The sequence below is a fragment of the Microchirus variegatus genome, assembly GCF_963457635.1.
Source record: "Microchirus variegatus genome assembly, chromosome: 4".
Lineage (NCBI taxonomy): Eukaryota > Metazoa > Chordata > Actinopteri > Pleuronectiformes > Soleidae > Microchirus > Microchirus variegatus.
This window is the reverse complement of record NC_139805.1, coordinates 22906272-22927592: the sequence shown is the minus strand read 5'-3', so window position 1 is coordinate 22927592 and position 21321 is coordinate 22906272. Positions and strand designations below refer to the sequence as shown.

General features: G+C 40.8%; 1 protein-coding gene across 1 annotated transcript in view; it reads left to right on the top strand.

Moving 5' to 3' along the window:
* Positions 1-17193, top strand: part of lpp (LIM domain containing preferred translocation partner in lipoma) — a gene marked incomplete at its 3' end in the record, with an annotated part of 156042 nt that extends 138849 nt beyond the window's left edge. The window contains exons 9-11 of the mRNA XM_083888080.1: positions 11958-12136; positions 15263-15383; positions 17065-17193. Coding sequence (XP_083744206.1) covers positions 11958-12136; positions 15263-15383; positions 17065-17193 — 429 coding nt within the window. The remainder of the gene's footprint in view (positions 1-11957; positions 12137-15262; positions 15384-17064) is intronic.
* Between the last annotated feature and the right edge of the window lie 4128 nt (positions 17194-21321).

Below are 21321 nucleotides of genomic sequence, written 5' to 3'. Positions count from 1 at the left end.
CAGCACCCAGAGGCGACAGGCACGGTGCCAGTTAAATTGGATCTCCTGGTGATGGATGTCCTCCACAGCACATCCTAACCGACTATTCTCCCATTGAACAATGGGATATCCCCTCAAGAACTCCCCTAAAGCTGCTGCTGTCATTGAGAGAGCAAAGCCCACAATGCATTCAATCACAGGGGATGATCTCGCATCCAGTCGCAGCGATAGAAACGGCACAAACACAAAAGGAGAGCTCATAATGCAGCTTCACTGACAGTAATATGGCTGTAGTTAGAAATGACTGCACACCTCCCACACACCTGTCACTCCTCCTGTGATGGATATCCAGGTAGTCTGATCCAAAGGCTTGCAGCCAGCGTGGTGAGTTCAGGGCCCTGCATACGCTCGCTGTAGCTCTCTGCTGGCGTCTGCACAGATGCTGCTCACGCTGGGAGAACAGCGAGGCGTGCGGTGAGCGGCGGCGACAGGTGTACTTCCACTCCGGTTTTAACTGGTCTTCTGAAGCAGCGTCATGAATACACAGAGACCCGCTTTTTTGTGCTGACTCCATCATCAAATATTCATGACTGTCTGCGTTTGCTCGCAGAGTTCTAATTGAGTTCTCTATATTCAGACGTGATTAACTCGGTCTAATTCCTCAAAGGTGTGAGCCAATTAGATAGCACTTGCATGAATAGGATTTCACATCTTAGTACGTCTCCAGAATTGCCAAGACAATTATATGTATGTATAATTGCTCTGTACAGTGGGTGTGAACCCACTAAACTCAAGCCGGTCATTATTTCTTATTACCGAGTGGGCACTACAGGAAATACAGCTGTCTTCTCCATCATCAGGCAAGTAAATGAAAAGCAGGAGGGTTGTTATTATGATGCTGTTTGGACAAGAGACTGAAGAGTGAATTGAAACACTAGTGCCTCATGTTTTTAGTCTAAACCGCCCCCCCCCCCCCCCTCCTCCCTCCCAGGGGCAAGAGGGAAATATATTTGTGACCTAGTGCTGACCCATCACAATGTCACCCTAACTCATGGCATAGAGAACTACTGCCTGGATCTTTGTCAGTTTCTCTCTGTAACCAGAGCAGGAGACATTGCCCAAAGTCCATAAGGGTCACATTCTGCTGCAGAGCTGAATTTAAGGCATAGAGGCAGACGGCAGGCAGGCCCGGGCCAAACCACTCTACCCGAGTCACAGAGAGAGAGATCAGGACTCCCACTGCCACCTTTTATTCTCTGCAGAAAGGCCCGAGCGAGGCATGATCCATGTGTCGGGCCCTGTCCTTTCACACTAGCCTTAGAGCAACATTATCACACTGGCAGCTAATAAAAGAAATGTGCGTGAACAAATACAGCAACAGCGGCAGCGTAATAGAATAGCATTAATATTTAAATCTCATTTGACGTTTGTTGGTTTGTCGAAAAATTGTGAGGGGGGAAAACCTGCAGAGGCACAGCCATGGACTGTGTATAAAGATGAGTGTAATCTTCCACCAGGAAGTAGCAGTTAGCCAGCAGGGGGCGACTCTGTTGGTTGAAAAGTTAGCTTACCGTATTTTCCGGACTATATGTCGCACAGGAGTATAAAAAAATACGTCATGAAGAGGGAAAAAAACATATTACTCGCATCGGTATATAAGTCGCATTCCAGTAGCACGCTTTTGTGAACTCGTTCCTCCAGCTCTGGCCTTTGGGCTTTCAGCCCACGACGTAAGACGTAAGAGTTACCTCCAAGTTTTAAGGCTGCATACTTTTATAATTTGCAGTTTAAATTTATAGTATATCTTTTACTTTATGGTTTGGTCGTATAAATTGTTTCGGTCGTGCAGTAGCAGCGTTCAATCACAAGTGTGGACAGTGCCCTCTTGTGGTCATAGATGATATAGCATATATTTTTGACATAATAAGGAGACATATTACTCTAAATCAACTTTTTAATTATTTTTTAAAAAGATGACTCACTCATTTATTTTTGGTCCGCCTCAGTCTAAGTACAGGAGATAAAACATGTGATGTTGACTTCTGCACTCATTGCTACGTCACAATGAGACATTCCTGGAATTGCTGTCTCACTGAACTCCGCTTTGCCCCTAAAAAACGCCAGATTGCAGGCGCGGGCGATACTATCCGGAAGAGCCGAAGTCTGCGAAGTGTTCTATTCTTGGCTGCACAGTGCAGCACAGAGTTCTACACAAACTTCCAGCCTCAGAGGATTTAAGTGTCCAGTGATACATTTAATATATGACAGCAATAATGATGGCTTTTACAATGCTAACAGCTGTTAGCTGCCGGAGCCTCAGTGACGCTGACGTAGTTTCCTGTGTCTCATTTGCTTTTAAAGAGACAGGCACTCAAAAGCGAGCGTTCTGAACAGGGCTGTTTTGGCAGGGTGATTGAACTGCTATGGTGCTTCAATCTGGTATCAGACATGCTCATTAGGAACTAGGTTAGAACTAGGTTAACTTGTAGAAATGGGGTATAATATGTCTACTTTAATGCTCTTAAAATAGGAGTTTATTTTGCCAGCAGAAGATTGCGTCCATTTTTTATATACAGCCTTATGGGCAGCAGCCAGCAGCAGCTGCTGGAGAGAAGTGTGTCCCCGCTGAAGTTGGCCATGAAGCGTCCAGGGAGAGACATAAAATAAATGTAAAGAAACAAATCAGAATAGGAGGCTCTGGAAGTTTGCCATCGCAAACCTGGCACGCGCTGGTCGTCCATAATAACCCAGTGTGAATTTATTACCGGGAGAGTCAGAGGAGGCGAGGCCATTCCAGGTCAGAGGCGCTGAAACCTCGCTGACTGTCGCTGCACAGTGTCACAAACACTTCGTCTGTGATGGTGTCAAGGTCACTGATCCTCAAAGGCAAAAAAAAGCCATTAAGAGAATCTGTTTCCACTGCCTGACACCTTCAGTCACTTACTCCTTCACGCCCACATGTAAACAAAAACAAAACAAACAAACACACCTCAGTCATTTTTATCCAGGCAGCAGGGGAGAAAAAAAAACAAGTGGGTGATTTCCATAACAAGACGGAGGGAGTCAAGTCGTGGTAATGTATTATAGTCGCTGCGGTGGCTGCTTATGAACTGCAGACGAAACTGATGATGGACAGAATGAGGATCCCGGGGAGAGCAATCACTGATGTGAAAAACTCGGTTGTGTCCACATGTGCTGTGTTTCCATCATGGGACCGCACGGTTTGGAATGGTTGAGCCCTGGGTCAGGCTTGCGTTTGGACTGAGAACTGTACGTTTGCGTGGTAGACAGGGTGCGACACAACAGCGGCTGGCTGCTGTTTGCTGGCTATTAGAGCTGCAACTAACGATTAATTAGTAATTTAATGGATCATTTCCTGAATTTCAAAAATTCATTAAAATTATTCCTTAAGAGGTTTGCAAATATTTTCAACGTATCCTTGTTCAGGGCGATACCGACTATTACGATGGTAAATTTCAAGCCATTCCGAGATACTTTTTGTTTTTGAGAAGAAAGTCAGCTAACTGTCAAAGTGCATCAGGGCAAATGGATCATTTCCTGAATTTCAAAAATTCATTAAAATTATTCTTTAAGAGGTTTGCAAATATTTTCAACGGATCCTTGTTCGAGGCGATGCCGACTATTATGATGGTAAATTTAGAGTCATTCCGAGATACTTTTTGTTTTTGAGAAAAAAGTCTCAAAAACTTTGCCCTTATCCATTTGCATCAGGGCAAATGGATCATTTCCTGAATTTCCTGATTCTGTCAATCTGACTAAAGATCAAGAGATATGCCTGTCACAGACAGACAGACAGTCGCAACTTGCTTTATAGATGGATGGAAACGCAAAAAAATTGTGTACGACTATACACACTCACAGTTACACACAGATAAATAATTTCTAGGGCAGTACAGGTATCTGGGTTCTGAATGATACCTTTTTCATTCGTTTCACTTTTTTATAAAATCCATTTTAATAAAATAGCAGCAAAACACACTGTTGGATCTCAGCATGCTCTGTGGCTCACTGACATTGATGAGATTATCGCCTCTTTTAGGATTTTATTTTCGATATCAGGTGACACAGAGGAAGTATTGAAGTCTGATACCCAGCTGTAGTTTGGTTAAGCAGCCCGACACACAGACATACGTCTCTGTGCAGATGTAGATGAGCTCCACCAAAGCAGATTTTTTTTTTTTTCGTTGGCCAGTTTCTCTGTGATTTGGCTTAAGAACGAGGAAAAACAAGTCTGTTATTCCCCCTCCTGTATTTAACACTGACCACATTAATCCTCTCTATCAACAGACTATTTGTAAATGACTCGAGGCGGCTTCCAAAACCTCTTAATTACTGTCCGTTCATTTGACAGCGTTTACACTTAATGAAGCACAGATTGTGGAAATCTGCACTGATGTTACCGATGTTTAAAAAACAACAACAAAAAAAATGTGGCTGAGAGGCGATGTTTTTATTTAATTTTTGTTATTTTTTGCGGCTTGTGACACAGAGAAATCTACATTATGAAACACAATTTAAAAATCCTCAGCTTCTCACACAATCACGTTTGAATAAGATAAGTTTAGTCAAATCAATGACATAACCCTCAATTACAAATCATACTTTTAAGTACTTTTTTAACCATTATTTGACTTATTAATAGCCCATTTAAACATCAGTGTCTGCATCAGTGAAAGGCTGATGACAGTCAACAAGGTTAATATCGTTTAATGTACAGCTAATAAAACGCTTCAACCCTCTCTTGGCAATTCACATGTATGATTTATGAACGTCTACATCACATTTATGAATCCTGATTCACGCAGCAGCAGCAGCAGCAGCAGCAGCAGCAGCAGAGTGTGCAGACACTGACGTGAGGACAGTTTAACCATATCTGCCTTTTCAAATATGCATGAGCAGAAACTGTGAGCAAGTTAACATCTACTTTGAACATCAGGACACAAACTGGAGACTTTTTAGATTCAATGTTGACGTTTGAACGGAAAATCTGATCTGGCAGAAGTCGTCCCGGCGTGATGATGATGATGATGATGATGATGAGGTGGTGCTGTGTTCACTGTCAGGTTTCTGTAAATGAAGAGAATATGTAAATAAGTGAAGCATCTCCAGCGTGTTGAGGGCGTCGTAGTAAAGGTAAATACTATCTTTAGTTTCAGATTTTTGATGTTGTTATTGTGAGAGGTGTCAGAGGAGGATTTCTTCTGTTTTTGAGAGAAACTAGCAATGAAAGTGGAATTTTGTTGACTCGTATAGTCTTATTTAACTGACCCCAGTTCAGCAACACTCTTCATCATCACTTGCTGGACCTGATTCTGATTCAGTGCAGTATAAAAATGCAGCGGTAAGAAGACGCCTGGAATGACTTTCAGTCAGTTTGTGTTGTGTTGCATCTTAATAATCCACAAACATGGTAGTTACTGTGTGATTTACTGTTTAGGATACAAAATAACGCAGGTCCTTTGTTTCGTAACTGGAGGAGTCCTTTTTTTCGGCGGACACCCCAGATAATGACATTGTGTAAACACGGTTGATAGAGGATCAACACAAAAGCAGACGGTGTCGTCTCTCCGTCTTCACCTTTTCTGACTGTGTGATCAGTTTTAACATAATAATGATGGTGATAAGTCAAAAAAGTCTATTCTTGCTTAGAATATGAGAAAATGGAGTCACTTGTACATTGTTCTGGTAGATGCAGTGTGAGAAGTTGGCAGATTTCTATAGCTAATATACTGTTTTACCTTTTATTCCCAGTTAATCAACATATATATATGTATATATAATTGTATTTATTCATAATTAGTTTTATATGTGTATATATATATATATATATATATACATACAAATATACCTATATATGTATGAATACTGAATCAGATCATCTGTAAATTTGGTGCATTCTATATGTATATATATGTACATATATATGTACATATATGTACATATATATGTACATATATGTACATATATATGTACATATATATGTACATATATATGTACATATATATGTACATATATGTACATATATACAATTTATGTGCATCAAGCAACATTTAGCAAGTTTCTAAGAAGGAATATATGTAAACATGTATAAATAAGTAATAATAATCAGCTGATTAATAGAATAATTGTCTGATGCCATTTTGTTCCAAAAAATACCAAAAAAAATCACCCCAATTAATGGGTACGACAGCTCTTAATGAGTCTTGATGAGCATATGAATTATGATTTGACAGTCAGTCTACCACCTAATCTAGGTTGCGCTCATTAATTCATATTTGATGTCACTTTTTTATGTTTTTTGAATAGACCACGTGGGCTTGTTTTTGTTCCATATGCTCCTAGAAAGCCGTTAGTTATATCAGACTAAAATGTGGTGCAGTATCCACTTGTCCTTGATACCACTAGACTAAATATGATGCTGTTCATATACAGCAAAACAAAATAAAACATTTTTTTTACAGAACTGTGGAACTGCTGTGGAGTGCATGACATTGTGTTGTCAGTGTAGACAAGTCAGTTTGTTACTTTCTGACACTTTTGCTGTAGTATCACTTTACTGTTAGTCATAGTTGACCCATCTCTCTGTGTGTCTCTCTCGCCAGAATCGTTTTCTCCTTGTCCTGTCTGAAACACCAACATTAAGCAATAAAAGAGAGAGTGGCTGCTTGTTAAGGTTCACTGAGTCAACAGACTAAACTTCCCTCTGGAAGTAGGAAAGTCTGTGATTTGACTCATAGTTCACGACCAAGTCAGAATCTCTTGCGGAGGAAACCAAACGCTGCAGCAGCAGCAGCGGCAGCAGCGGCAGCAGCAGCTCACGCTTTTCTCTCATACGAGCTCATGTTAGACAACGCTCAGCTTCCATCAGGAGGGTGTAGTTAATTCACACAGCATGGCCTGGCACCAAGCTGCACATTCTCTCACACACACACACACACACACACACACACACACACACACACACACACACACACACACACACACACACACACACACACACACACACACACACACACACACACACACACACACACACACACACACACTTACTGAATCAGATCATCTGTAAATTTGGCGCACTCTGAGATCAGCGTGCCAGGTTGTAAATCGTGTGCAGTCTCACTGAACTCCATCCTGCCTCCTGTCAGCCCGACTCAGCCATGTGAGGAAAGAAAACCCCAGATGGATGTAAAAATGAGGTGGTGATGAACAGCTGATTTTCAGTGTAATTTTACCACGCCGCTGTGTTGTGATACGTTTTTTTTGGGGTTTTGTTACCATTTAAACGGAAGGTTCGGGATAAAAAAAAAAAAAAAATGTCAAAGATCTTTGTGTGGGAATTCACCGTTTGAGTTTTTCCTTCCTGTCTCACATTGTAGTAAAATGAATACTGGGGAGTTTTGCATTCTCTTTTGACCACAAAAATGAAAGATTTTACCGTAAACAGAGAACATTTCAACATCTCTGCGACACTGAGTTGTGTTAATGACATTATTAGACGTCATTTTTTATATAGAAGCTTTTGTCTTTAATTGTAATCGTCCATGTTGGCAGAATGTATTTGTAATCAAGGCAACACTTTAGATTAAGGAACACATTCACCATTAACTACTGTAGATGCTTACCAACATGCATATAAGTAGCATACTAGCCCTTTATTAGTAAATATTAAGCACGTCTTAACACCTTATGTTGGAAAAATCTTAATTCATGTCATAATAAGAGGTAGAATAAGGTGTTAATATGTGCTTAATGATCAATAATATAGGGCTATATATGTTAGTAAGCACGTAGTCAATGGTGAATATGTGTTGCATATTAAATACTTTGTTTTGTGCTGTAATGGCATCATTGAGTACTTGTGTCAGTACTCCGTACTAACATATGAGTACTTGATCTGAAAAAACGTGGTATCAGTTCATGTCTACTCATTATTTTATGGAAATGATTATTTCTAATTCAGTTGTACTTGTTTAAAATCTCAAAAAAAAAAAAATAGAAATGTCCCAAGACTCTTAACTGGTATTATTTACTATAAAAATAACCTGTTTTTTATTTCCTGTTTTTCCCACCATCTGTGTTCCAGTCTCAGCGTGTCAGGCCTGTGCCTTTAACCCCTTCTCATACGCTTTGTTTGCCGCCTCACGCCTCGTCCGAACACACAGCCGCGTCACGTCTCACTTGGACGACGGCCTGTTGCCGGCTGGAGTTTGTGGTCGGCACCGGGGTCCGTTTGGTGTCAGGCGGTGGGATCACTTTGTGGCACTGTTTATAATACGGGGGGGAAAAAGCGGCCCACAATTGACTCGATTGCACTGTGCTCACCCTTCAGTTCAGCAAGAAGCTGTCTGACCTAAATTCAGTTTACCTCATCTGCCTAGACATTTGTTTAGCCTTCTGGGCAAACACTTAGAGAAATGTATGAGGGAGAGGGAGGGCGGGAAAAAAAGAGAAAAGAATGCATATGCTTGAATACATCACATATAGTCAGGGGGGAAAGCAAAACCCGGACATTTGCAGACGTATACAGCCCTCTAGTGGCCAACTGTAAATGACCTGGATGTCTGACACACAGAGGGCTTTTGAAGTGATTTAATGCAGAATTTCCCCTAACCATCTGTGGAGGTCATACCCAGAGACACTGACCCGATCCCTCTTCTTCATGTGAGACCCGAGTGTCTGTAACGGAGCTAATGAATGTTAGCACCAAGTCAGAGGAGGCACGAGTGAATAAAAAAAAAACAACAGAGACTGAGCAAAATGAATGAATTGAGGTCATAGAATATTACCATCAGGGAGAGAAGAGAGAAAAATTTTGTCTTTTGAGCACTGTACTCATTACAATGGCCTGGAGGAACTGTGTGCTGTGAAATCATATGCTCTAGTTAAGCTAAACAAGGGCAAGGTATTCCCATATGAAGGACAGAAGAGAATAAGTGAGTGGGAAATCCAGTCAGATGAGTACGAGTTGAGTATGGTTTAGTGCTGTTTGGCCCTGGTATCTCACTCACATTCTCAGGTTGCAAATATGTTCTCTCCCTCGCTCTCTTTCTTTCTACCTCTCTCTGTCTCTGTGTGTGTGCGTGCATGAGTCAAACCTCAGGGGTTCAGTGCAGCGAGCTCATTAAAGGCTTTATTCCACTTCCAGGATCCAGCAGGATTGCAATATGGACATTGTTTATACACAAATGTTGCCCTGGGAATAATGTTTATTTCTATTACCGTCTTGGAGGGAAAAAATAAATAAGGATGCAGAGCTTGTCTGCACACATTGCTTTTCATGAAATAATGCCTCTCCAAGAGTGCTTTGAAGAAACGACCAATTCTACACCAGCCTGGAGTCAAACATCAGCTGCTCTCATCTTCAGCTGCACACGATGGTGTTTGTGTTTAGGTCTGAGAAGCAGGAGACGTAACCATGTCAGAAACACTCAGTCTACTCAATTCAGGGAGACTATCTTATTGTAATTACAATTTGATTTGTTCTTTATAATCATTTTTTAAAGTTCAGGTTCAGTTCAAGGACTTTCAAGGAACAATTCCGTCAAAATCACGGTCCAAATGTTAAGCTAAAGACGTGAGGGAATCTCAGGTCAACGGCGGAGACAACTTTGCTTTTTTATCTTGCTTAAAATTCAAGCACATTCAATTACCCAAGGGCCATTTTTGGGAACCCTGTCCAAGTCTCTTAAAATCCATAGAAATCCATATTTATACTGATATGCTGTGTTTGCAAACCCAGAGGATCAGTGACTTCATCACAAAGTGAACTGAAGCTCCTGCTCCACAGTGTCACGATAGAAAGAGCGACCGCTACCGAAATAACTGTGCTTTTCGCTAAAGCATGGCGAGATATTCTAATACGAACTTAAAATCGCAAACAACCAAAAACAGAACAATGGCGTTACAGCCTTTGCCATTTGCAAAATACACTGTTTTAAAGTGTGATTTTATTTGAACTACTAACTTTAGTTTCAGTTCGCTGTGGCAAAGTGTCATTTTTTGATGGCAGGACCCGGCGGCACTTCAGAGATTTTGTGTACTTGCCATACATCCCAAGCTTTGTTGGGAAACACCGAGGCTGCTCACTGCGATGGTTTAGAAGCAATGGAAGCATCTGAACTGTGAACTCTTTAGCCCAGCCAAGCTCAGAGAGAGCGAGGAGAACAGAGATCCAGGAAATGCCGGAGCGAGAAGCAGCGACAGCCGAGTCCATCACAGCTCACACTCGGGCCACGTCAGGCCGCACACTCGTCACCCTCGCATGATATATTCATCCCTCCGTAATTGCATTGCTGTTTAGAGAGGCAGCCATTATTTATAAAATACCCGAAATAACGAATGGAGTCTCCCGGCAGATATTAAGAAGAGAGATGCCACAGATAAGTCAGAGGCAGGCGGCCGCCATGTCCTCCCCCGCCTCCCCCATCCCTCAGGCCTCTTGCCCAGTCGCCTGGCTGCAGAAAACCTGCAGTCATCACAAAGTGGAAATATTTACTGCTCGCACTCTTGCATATGGGAGGATGAGTGTGTGTGTGTGTGTGTGTGTGTGTGTGTGTTAGGGCAGCTGATAAATGACTGTGTTTGTGTTTCGAGGGGAGTGCTAATCAGATTCCTTCAGCTTCAGAGGCATCTGAGGACAGCCGAGCTAAAGGTACCGAGGAGATTTATTTGAAGCACATGCTGCGCTCGAGTGGGAACCGAGCCACCTGACTTGTAACACTGGAAAGAGGAAGTTTGAAATCACAAGGAAATTGAGGAAAAAGCTCTGCAGACTGTTTAACGCAGTCATTTGAGGACATTCGTTCAGACGTTTGGGGAACACTGATTGACATTTAGTGTAATTTGTATTATGCACATCATACATCTGTACATTAGAGTGATGCTGTGTTGATTATTTTAAGCACTGACTATATATTTTAAATATTGTAATCCAGGGGTGTCAAACTCTTTTAAAAGTGTCTTTTAAAAGAGGTCAAATTACAAAAAGTTCTGAACAACCCATTCTCCATTGTCCATTTCCATATGTCTTGCCTGATTTAGGTCTGTAGTCACATGTCTGTTAGCCAATAATTTGCTAAACTCAATAACTCAATAACCGGATTCCGGGCTCTGTGTTTTCAAAGTCCACGTTTAATTTGTTTATTTAATTTGATAAGTGATAACTTGAGATTGACACCTCTGACCGTTAGTTGGTCCTGTAACATGAACCATAATAATCTGAATTGTCCCTTTGAAGCCTCAAGATTTGTCATTAGCCCAGTGCCATGTTGACATTTTGCTCAGAAGTCCCTTGTAACCAGACTCCTATTGGACGACACCAGCTGTCAATCACCCGTGACCTGATTTATAGTCTATTTTCTTTCAAATGGAAACTTAATTTCCAAAATTGACATCATTTTCTGTTCCGACCAGTGGAGTTGCCCCCTGGTGGCAATTCATTATATTCTTACTTCCTGTTTAGCTTCAAGTGGCCAACCAGATAATTTTTTAAATTTTTAGTAGTGTGACTTTGTTAACTGGAACACATCTCCCACTGTTATTTCTCAGTTTACACATTTTCTTTTTCTTCTTCTTGTGTATTGTTTTATTCCACGAAATTCTATAATCTGACATATGTTGATGTTCATTAATGTGGTAAATTTCAAAATGAGATCACCTTGGTTATAGTAAAGTCCTGATATAGCACAATAAATCATATCGTCACCCCTGTATTGTATCATATGATCAGATTTTTGCCTTTCTCCCCTCCACATGTCCTTGCCTCACCCCATCATCATCATCCTCACCCTCCAACTCCTAAAAATCACATGATTTGTCGAGGAGGAATAAAAAAAGTAACCAGAACAGAAAAGGGAAAAACAACACTATGTCTCTGTGTGCTTTAAATGTGTTAAATATACTCCATGTTTGCCATTTACCTGACTCGTGTGTCCTTTGTGTGTTTGTTTTCACAGAACACCCTGGAGACCTGCACCATCTGCAGTAAGCCCATCATGGAGCGCATCCTGCGGGCCACAGGGAAAGCCTATCACCCTCACTGCTTCACCTGCGTGGTGTGTTACCGCAGCCTGGACGGCATCCCTTTCACCGTGGACGCGTCCAACCACATCCACTGCATCGAGGACTTCCACAAGTACGTACGCCGAGGTTTTCCATCAGCCTTAATGTCGCACGGAATCAATAGTTTCATATTAACGATGGACTCAATAATCAATAATATGAAAGGGGGTCGCTTGTGTTGAGGAACTGCCTCTGCAGTTACCGTCTCTCAGCTCATTGTTTTGGTTGTCTGACCTGGAAAATTATTCTCTCTGCTCTAATTAATACTTATATATTATATATAATATAAACACTACCGTTCATAAGTTTGGGGTCACCTATACAAATTGTTTGTGTTTTCCAATAAAAGTCAAGCTTTTATATATCAAAAGAGTTGTAAAATGAATAGAAAATATAGTCAAGACATTGGCAAGATTAGAAATCATTTCGTCAAAGAATCAGCAAAACTGTTTTCAGTTGTGCTAACATCATTGCACGAGGGTTTAGCAAACACAATGTACCATTAGAACACTGGAAATGGGCCTCTATACACCTATGTACATATTCCATTAAAAACCAAATGTTTACAGCTAGAATAGTCGTTTACCACATTAACAATGTATAGAGTGTATTTCTGATTCATTTAATGTTAGATTCATTGAAAAAAAATTATTTTCCTTCAAAAATAAGGACATTTCTAAGTGAAACTTTTGAACGGTGGTGTATACGTCATTTTACAATCTGTGCATCTGTAAAAACAATTGGTCGAATAACCGTTTGAGTGCTCAGGCTCCATGTGTAACGAGACAGTGGTTTTCTAACCCCACATTATAAAGTTATCCAAAAAATGTGCTCCAAAAAAGGGGAAAACAAACTCAACTGACATTTAGCAATGTCTCATCAATTCGTCTCCTGGAAATACTTCTCGCCCTTTCACAAGCCCAGAGCTGCAGCAGCAGCAGACTTGAATTTAATAGTAAATTCCTGCCATTGTGTCACACTCACGGTTGCACAACTTCCACCTTCCCAGAAATGTTCCTTGACTCAGTGACCAGAAGGGAAACAGAAGTGAACGACCAGCTCTTGGTATGAGAGCAGTGTTTGCTTTGTGGAGACGCTGCACCGGGGCTGCACTTTAATTCCCTCTGACAAGTGTGACCTCAGCAGTGTTGACCTTTGTGTCGAGGAATAGTCACGCTCAGCTTCGAGCTTTTTTATTTTAAGAAAGAATAAGCTTGTGTAATAAAAATTCCTTTTTGCCACTCAGCCGTTTGTCCCCACGTAGAATCTCAGAATCTCAGCATGCTTTTTCAGATCCTCATTATTTCTATTGATAGATGAACCTCTTCTTGTTAAAGGCATTTCCAGAGTTACTGGTTTAAAGGCTTGTTCTGTAAATCTTAGAATATCTGCAATAGATCCAACAAATTTAGCGATTTCCTCAAATATTATTATTATTATTGTACTTAAATTAAATATGTCAGTCAAGAACAACTTAAGCTTTTAGTGGCTCAATGTTAGAGCTCTTAAAGTAACGCCATGTAGGGTTTGCTCTCTGGTTCCCCCTACCGTTGGTAAATTATATTATTTGTTACAACTGTCGTTAGATATAAGTGGTATCACCAATACTGGGGAACTTTGGAGCAGGACTTCGAAAACCTGGCCCACACTAGAGGATAACTGGACCGATCAGGTCCTTCCAACAATCGTGGGTGTCTTCCAATTTTAGGCCGATTTGAACAGATTATCTGGCCAAATAATCCTGTAGTTAACAGTTAACAGACGCACCTTTAACATAATCGGACGCCAGACGCATCAGTCTTCCCAAGTATTAAACTAACATATTAAAAGTATGTTTCATATTTATGACAAGCAAATCTGACCAACCGTCGACCAAGCCCACGTCTTGTTTTTGCCTGTCTCTCAAACTGATGGTCCGATTGATTTCAAACTTGACAGGTGTTTTGCTACGTGTATGAGTAAGTGCAGTGCCAAGTTTGATGTTGTTTGGATAAGTAATGCAAAAGATTTTGTTAAATATACCGGCAAAAGAAGCACACGTTGGCGTTCGCTGCTCTACTGTAGCCACTCCCCCTCTAACTCACACAGCACTGTGGGATACCTGAGAGGATGTGTGGGTGAGAAGTTAAGCAGAGAGTTTTTAGGACAGTGAGGATAAAGTCAGTGAATGGATGGATGTTTACGGTGGTGTCGTAAAAAATATGTACTCCGCTTTAACTCTTTTATAGTTTTTTCTAAATCTCAGTTCACGTTCAAGTATTTCCCGAAATTACCAACTGACAATCATTATTTCTATATAAAAACATTAAGAAACGTGTCTCCTGTCATCCCAGAGACACACTATGTGTTACGACGACTCAAGGTTTCTTTGTTTGATTAAATCACCCTGAAGAACACTGATGGAAACTCAAATTAAGATAATCACTGTCTTCACGGAAGGCTTTGTGGCGTTTGTAGTATAAGGAAAATGTTGTTGGCAGGACTTAGACTTGCACTAACGGCATGTTCAGAGGCAGAATTTTTAGTTTACAAGCTGTTGTCTAACTGGGGATTAGACAGCTTTGTCTTTGCTGTTCAACAACAAAATGATCTCTGGACGCAACTGGAAACGACGACGACCAATCAGAGCGAAGAAAACACGAAAACTTCATGTTACTCCTAAAATTATTTAAGTAAAACAAGGATAACAAGGATAACAAGGATATTTTATTTATTTATTTATTTATTTATTGCTTTAATTAAACAGAGACAGCATAAAAAGAGGCTATTTTTCATCTGTTCCTGGACTCATGTAACAGTGTCGCCCTAAAATCTAATATATAACATTGAAACATTACAGAAGGATGTGAAACAATATTGAAATAGACATAAATCATGAATAGAAACAAGGACGTCCTCGTATGTTAATGAGTACCAAAACACTTTTATTTATCATTAAAAACGTGCAACACAGACTCACAATTCTAGACACATGTTTAGATTAGAAATAATTTACTAATTAAAAATGAGCAAAAAAAGCACAAAGAAAAAAAAGTACAATAAAAGTTCATCAAAGCAGACGGCAACAGGTTCAGTTATCGGTTTGTTCTTTTTATAATTTTATAGACTTATGAATCCGTAATTTAATCTAGACAGTAACTGGCAGATTCATATAAACTGCTTCTGAAGGTCACGTGATGTCATGATTTGTGTCTCTCAGGAAGTTTGCCCCTCGTTGCTGCGTCTGTTCTGAGCCCATCATGCCGGCGCCGGGTCAGGAGGAGACCGTCCGTATCGTGGCTCTGGACCGTGACTTCCATGTGCAGTGTTACCGCTGTGAGGTATGTGGCCCTGTGTTTGTCTGCGCTGGTATGTGAGCGCACCTATAATTAGCAGCTGTGGTGATGTGATGTTACCACGCTGCTCCCGCTGCATGTGACAGTCATTCTAGCATGAAGGTGTAAGACATGATGTACATACCCCCCCCCCCCCCCCACCCCCATCCCCCAAGAGTCACCTTTTTCACATCGACGGCGTGAGTCGTCCCTCTCTTACCTGCCTCAAAATAGCTTTTACGTCTCTCCTCTGCAAAGTTCATGGACTCGCATGGTAACCAATCAGTCAGCCGACGCTCGCCGGCTTTGATAAGCCGCACATTACGTGCCCGGCTATAAGAGAAAGTAACGTGTCACATTGTCAGAGAACTATTTCAGTGTGAGAACGCGGAGCGGTTGGTTGGCAGACATAAAGGTCAAATGAAAGCGAAGCAGATTAGTTCAGCTGAAGGAGGAGCTCAGCGAGGGAAGAGTCTGTCACCAGGGAGACATGAGAAGATGGAGTTGTTATTCTGAGTGTGAGAGAGAGAGTTATTATTCATTATTTCCAGCTAGAAATGATCTGTATTGACACAATTAGATAATCGCAGAAGCTGCAATTGAGTCATTTTTTTTTTTTTATTGTTCTGTGTTCCATGATAATTAAAAAAAAAAAAAAAAAAAAAAAATACATTACATAAGTGCTTGAATTTGATTATAGTCTGTATTTAAAATATTCAAAGCATTTATTGTCATATGTAATTCTTACTTTGAATGCCACAATTTAAAAAGATACAAAATAAACAATAATAATTTAGCATTAGAGAAAATAAAGAAAATAAACTATGCAAAAAGGGAAAGAAAGTAAAGAAAATAAAATTCTGTGCATAAATGTGCGTGTAATAAGTGTGTGAGGTAGGTTTGCAAATTGAAGTAAATAGAGGTTATGGGTATTTGATGTTTACACGCTATCTCGTGGGAATACATTAGATAACATTAGATGTTGAACTTAATCTTGACTTAAAAAATAATAATCCCAACGCACGTCAGATAAATCCCAGTTACACCAGAGGCTGAACATGTAACTCAGTGTCACAGACAATTATGTGACACGTGTGAGTCTGTGTTTTACAGAGTCAGACAAAAGCGCCGCACACTAAACCTGAACGTGATTCTGAAGCTGTGACTTGCATAGTGCTGCTTTAGCGTCACACAGCGTGTTCCTCTTCTGCTGCTGCTTCAAGGTTTCATGTGTCGTGTTTTCACAGCCTTAGTTGTAAAGACTGGTTGTTTGTGTTTCGTGGTTGCCTATCCTTCTCCTCTGATCTCTGGCAGCCACAAGGCTTTCTTGCCCCAAAGAGCTGCTGCTCATTGGATATTTCCTTCTTTTCTTTCACACCATTTTCTGTAAACACTCGAGCTGCTTATGTGTGAAAACCCCAGTAATTCAGCAGTTTCTGACATATTCAGTCCAGCCTGTTCAAAGTCCCTTTCTCAGGAATCAGGGTCACTGTCATGTGATTGGCTGGTTAGATATTTGTCATAACAAGCAGTTGAACAGATGTACCTAACAAAGTGGCTGGTGAGTGGATGTTGGTCTCTGGCGTTGAGGCCCTCCTGCAGCTCGGCACGTCTCATGTCTGGCGTCAGCACGCGGAGGCGTCGGCTGGTGTCTGTGGACTAACGGCGTGTCCTCTGTGTCCTGCAGGATTGTGGCTCTCTGCTCTCAGAGGGAGACAACCAGGGCTGCTACCCACTGGACGGACACGTCCTCTGCAAAAACTGTAACACCAACCGCATCCAGGATCTCACCGCCAAGGCCACCACTGACCTCTGAACCACCCGCCGCCCGGTCACCTCCACTGTGATACACCAACACTCTCTTTCTCTCTCTCTCATCCACATGCCCATCATTTCTCTCTTTATATCCATATATATAAATATATATAGGGCTACTGTGTATTCACCGTCAGTAACGAGTAATACCGTCACATGTTCACCTGCGTAAATTATCTATTGACTTGGTACAACACGGCAAAGATTTGCTGTTACAGGAATATTTTTATTTTTTTTATTTGAGGGTAAATCTTCGAACAGAGTTGTTGAGAAAACTGAGGCCACTTTTATTTAAATATGACCCTAGCATCTGGTTAGCTTAGCATGAACAAACCACACCATGTAACCACGTGCACACGTTTAGTCTTCGTGTCACTCTTCACTGCACTGAAAGAGTTTGCTCCTGACACGACTTTAAAGGATCATTGTGTGGGATTTAGTGGCATCTAGTGGTGAAGTTGCACATTGCAACCACCTGAATAACATTTGCTTGACTCTCCTAAGCCTGGGACTCATCGTCTCGAAAGTTACGACCTGGCATTGGTGACGGCCTTAAATAGCAAGCAGCATGTATGTCCTGCACCTGCATGAGAACATCTGACCAGCAGGTGGCAGTAGTCACTGAAAAGCTTAAAAACGTGTCGCTTGGTCTCGCGTTAATAAGTTTACAAAAACACAAGCGTTTTTAGATTAGGTTGTGTCAATGTTTTCAATGTTTTTAAAGAAGCAAATGAAATATCGATTTAATCTTTGAAAAATATTGTATTTTAGCTAACGTTTGTCTGATTATTATAAACGTAAATTATTTTGTCGGCTATTGACGGGGAAAACTCGTGGGAACAAGTTCCAGGCGGACAGCGACTCAAAGCCTGTAACTACTTCTGGTCCATTGAGCTGCCCCTCCAAAACTCAGTGGCCAATCAGCAGACAGCTTCTTAAGGCCCGCCCGCAATATTTTTAATGATTAAATCTATATCTTACTTATTTAATTTAAGTGTATTTTGAAAAATATCGGTACAAATCTAATTCCCTAAATCCCACACATTGGACCTTTAAATTGCAGCGTAAATGACGTAAAGTGGCGTTAATCTTCTCCTTTAACTCGCAAACCAGAGAGCAAAATGAGCACAATGTACAATCGACACTCAGTTTTATTATCTCATATCATCACTTATCCTCACCGTGTGTCCTTCAGCCACATCACGTGTGTCGTCACAACACAAACTCTGCACACCGACTGTGTGTGTGTGTGTGTGTGTGTAGAAAGACTTTTTTCTGCATCACTGAACAACCAAAGATTTAAATTTCCTAAACTTCCTGTGTCCTTATTTGGTATGCAACTCTATCAAACAGTGCCTGCAGTGTGTTTACTGAGACCACAACAGTCACAGAGTCAGGAGCAGCATTATTTTGCCTGTGGCTGCTGTTAAATGCAATTCCAACATAATATATAGATATATATACTATTTTTTTTTTTTGTACTTTTTATAGGATTTGCTCAGATGCTGCGAGCAGATAATAGTTTTTGTTGGTCTGAACCGTAACAATGGTGACATTCCTTTTCACGTACACACACATGCGACCTTTACGGTGAGTCGCCGTCGCGTGCCAGGGAGCACATCAGTGACTGTGCTGTGAGCAGCTGTGGCAGGGATAACCAATATGACATGGCTATGCAATTTTTAATGTTAATTGCGTTGACACTTTATAAGAAATTTTTATGATTTAATTAAAAAAAAAAAAAAAAAAAAAGGAAAATATTTTACCTGTACAGATTCAAGCAAGAAGTGTCCTTATAGTAGACCTTTAATGGAGACTACGCTGTTGGTACTGTGTGTGTGTGTGTGTGTGTGTGTCACTGTGTCAGTATTGATTGTTCCTTTGACACTGTGTTTATTTGTCGTGTTTATTGAAAGTTGATGGGGTAAAGAAGGGACTGCAAGAGTTTCCTGCATTGATTTTATTATTTGTCTGTTGTTGTTTTGTTTTTTTTAAAGTAAAGGTGATGGACCAGCAGCAGCAGCAGCAGCAGCAGCAGCAGCAGCGGTTTGTTTGACTGCTTGATCTGATTTAATAACGGCCAGTTAAACGTTCCCTGTGGAGGTTTTTTTTTTTCACCACTTCATAGTGTTTAAAAGGTGTCGTTCTCAGCGTCGCTTCACACGTGGGTTAGAAGGTGATGGGAAGTAGGGACCGAGAGGACAAAGGGACGAAGTACGCACTATCAGCATTTGTTAAGCATTAATAAATATTGAATTATGCATAAATACTCATTGGTATGTAGTTACAGTTATAAATGTTTTACTCTGGTGAGACAGCAGTCCCTTTAGGTCGATCAAAGAGCTGGTTTGTTGGATGCTGATTGGCTGCTTGAATACAGCAGCTATTTGGACACTGTTCCTCAGCTGAAGGGATGAGTAAAACATTTATAACTGTGTTTATAAATTACATACTAATGAATATTCATGCTTAACTAATGCTGATAGTGTGTACTTGTTATAAACGCAAAACTCACAAGGTTTACATCTTGTCCTCCTGAGTCAAACTGACCCAATCTGTTTAGAATGGTCCCTCTTTCCTCCCTTCCTTCGGTCTCTCCATCCGTCCTTCCTCCCTCCCTCCTTCTTTCCCACCTTTCTCCCTTCTTCCAACCATCATTTCCCTTCCTTCTTCCTTCTTTGACCCAATCTGTTCCCTTTCTTTCCTCCCTTCCTTCTTACCCTCCACCCTTCCTACTTCCTTCCTTGACCCAATCTGTTCCCTTTGCCCATCCTTCTTTCCTTCCTTTCTCCCTTCCTTCTTCCCACCATCCTTTTCACTTCCTTCCTCCCTTCTTTCCCTCCGTTTTCTTCCTTCCCTGATCCAATCTGTTCCCTTCCTCCATCTTTCTTTCCTTCCTTTCTTCCTTGACCCAGGAGGACAACAGGAGGGTTAAGTTCAAGGGGCCACATTTGATCTCAAGTGAGCCGGACCGTTAAAATAATAACATAATAACCTTATAATCAACATTTCTCCAAATGTTTTCCCTTTTTTTTTTTTTTTTTACAAAACCTGTTTTGAAAAACCTTCAGTTTCATGAGAAAAATAAATGCAAACTATTATAGATAGATTTTGTAGCATTGGTGCAAATTAGCCAAAAATGACCATTTATGACCCAAGATGGCCGCCTTCCTATAGGACTTACTGCAAAGTCGTCATTGACTTTTTGGACCGTCCTGACATGATGAGCACGTGCACCAACTTTCGTTCATGTACGTTAAACACGACAAAAAGTCACAATAATGAAAGCTGGTTTTCATTTTCATAAGCCCCTCCCACTTCCAATTTTTTCACGCACATTCCCCGAACCAGCCCTAGCATAAAACTACCAGCCCTGAAAATGTCGTACAAATTCTCGATCACTTTCATCCTATGATGGTTTTAGGAGGAGCTGGAGTTAAACTCTCGCGTTTTTTTTTTTTTTTTTACAACCGTCACTTTTATCAATGACGGCGAGTGTTCAGCTCCTCTGTGATGACGATGTGTCCAAACCTCACAAACCCGCACTTTAAAAATCCCTGAACTGTCCCTTTAACAAGGCAGTGACGGTGGATTTCACCTGAAAAGTCAAAACAGTTGTAAACATTTGCACATTTTTGGAGAAATCAGAGATGAATTCAGTGGATTTTGTTTACAGTAAAAAAAAAAAACTCCACAGGGAACTTTTAATCAGCAGAGATGTTGTTTGTCGTGTTTTGGCCGCTTCCTTCCATGGACTGGTTTCTTTCCCTGAGTCTTTCCGTGTATTTTTATCGGTTATGAACGTTTTAATGATAATTTTCTTTACTACTTCTTGCTGTTTTCTTCAGTGTCAGTTGGATATAAGATGGAAAAGTGAACAGAGCATCATCTATATATATATATATATATATACTGTATCTAATGTAATCAGTATCTGGTTACAGCAGACTCACTGGATCAGGGTTTTTTGCACCAGGGTGATGTTTGTGAATACCTGCTGAGAGGAACAGAGGAACATGTTGACCGTTTAGAATCTTAAGGAGAATTCAATATTCCCTGAAATACAGGAGAATAAACTCTGAGATAGTGGCGCAGAGGTCGAACTCCAACTGTTTATTCAGTTTTTTTA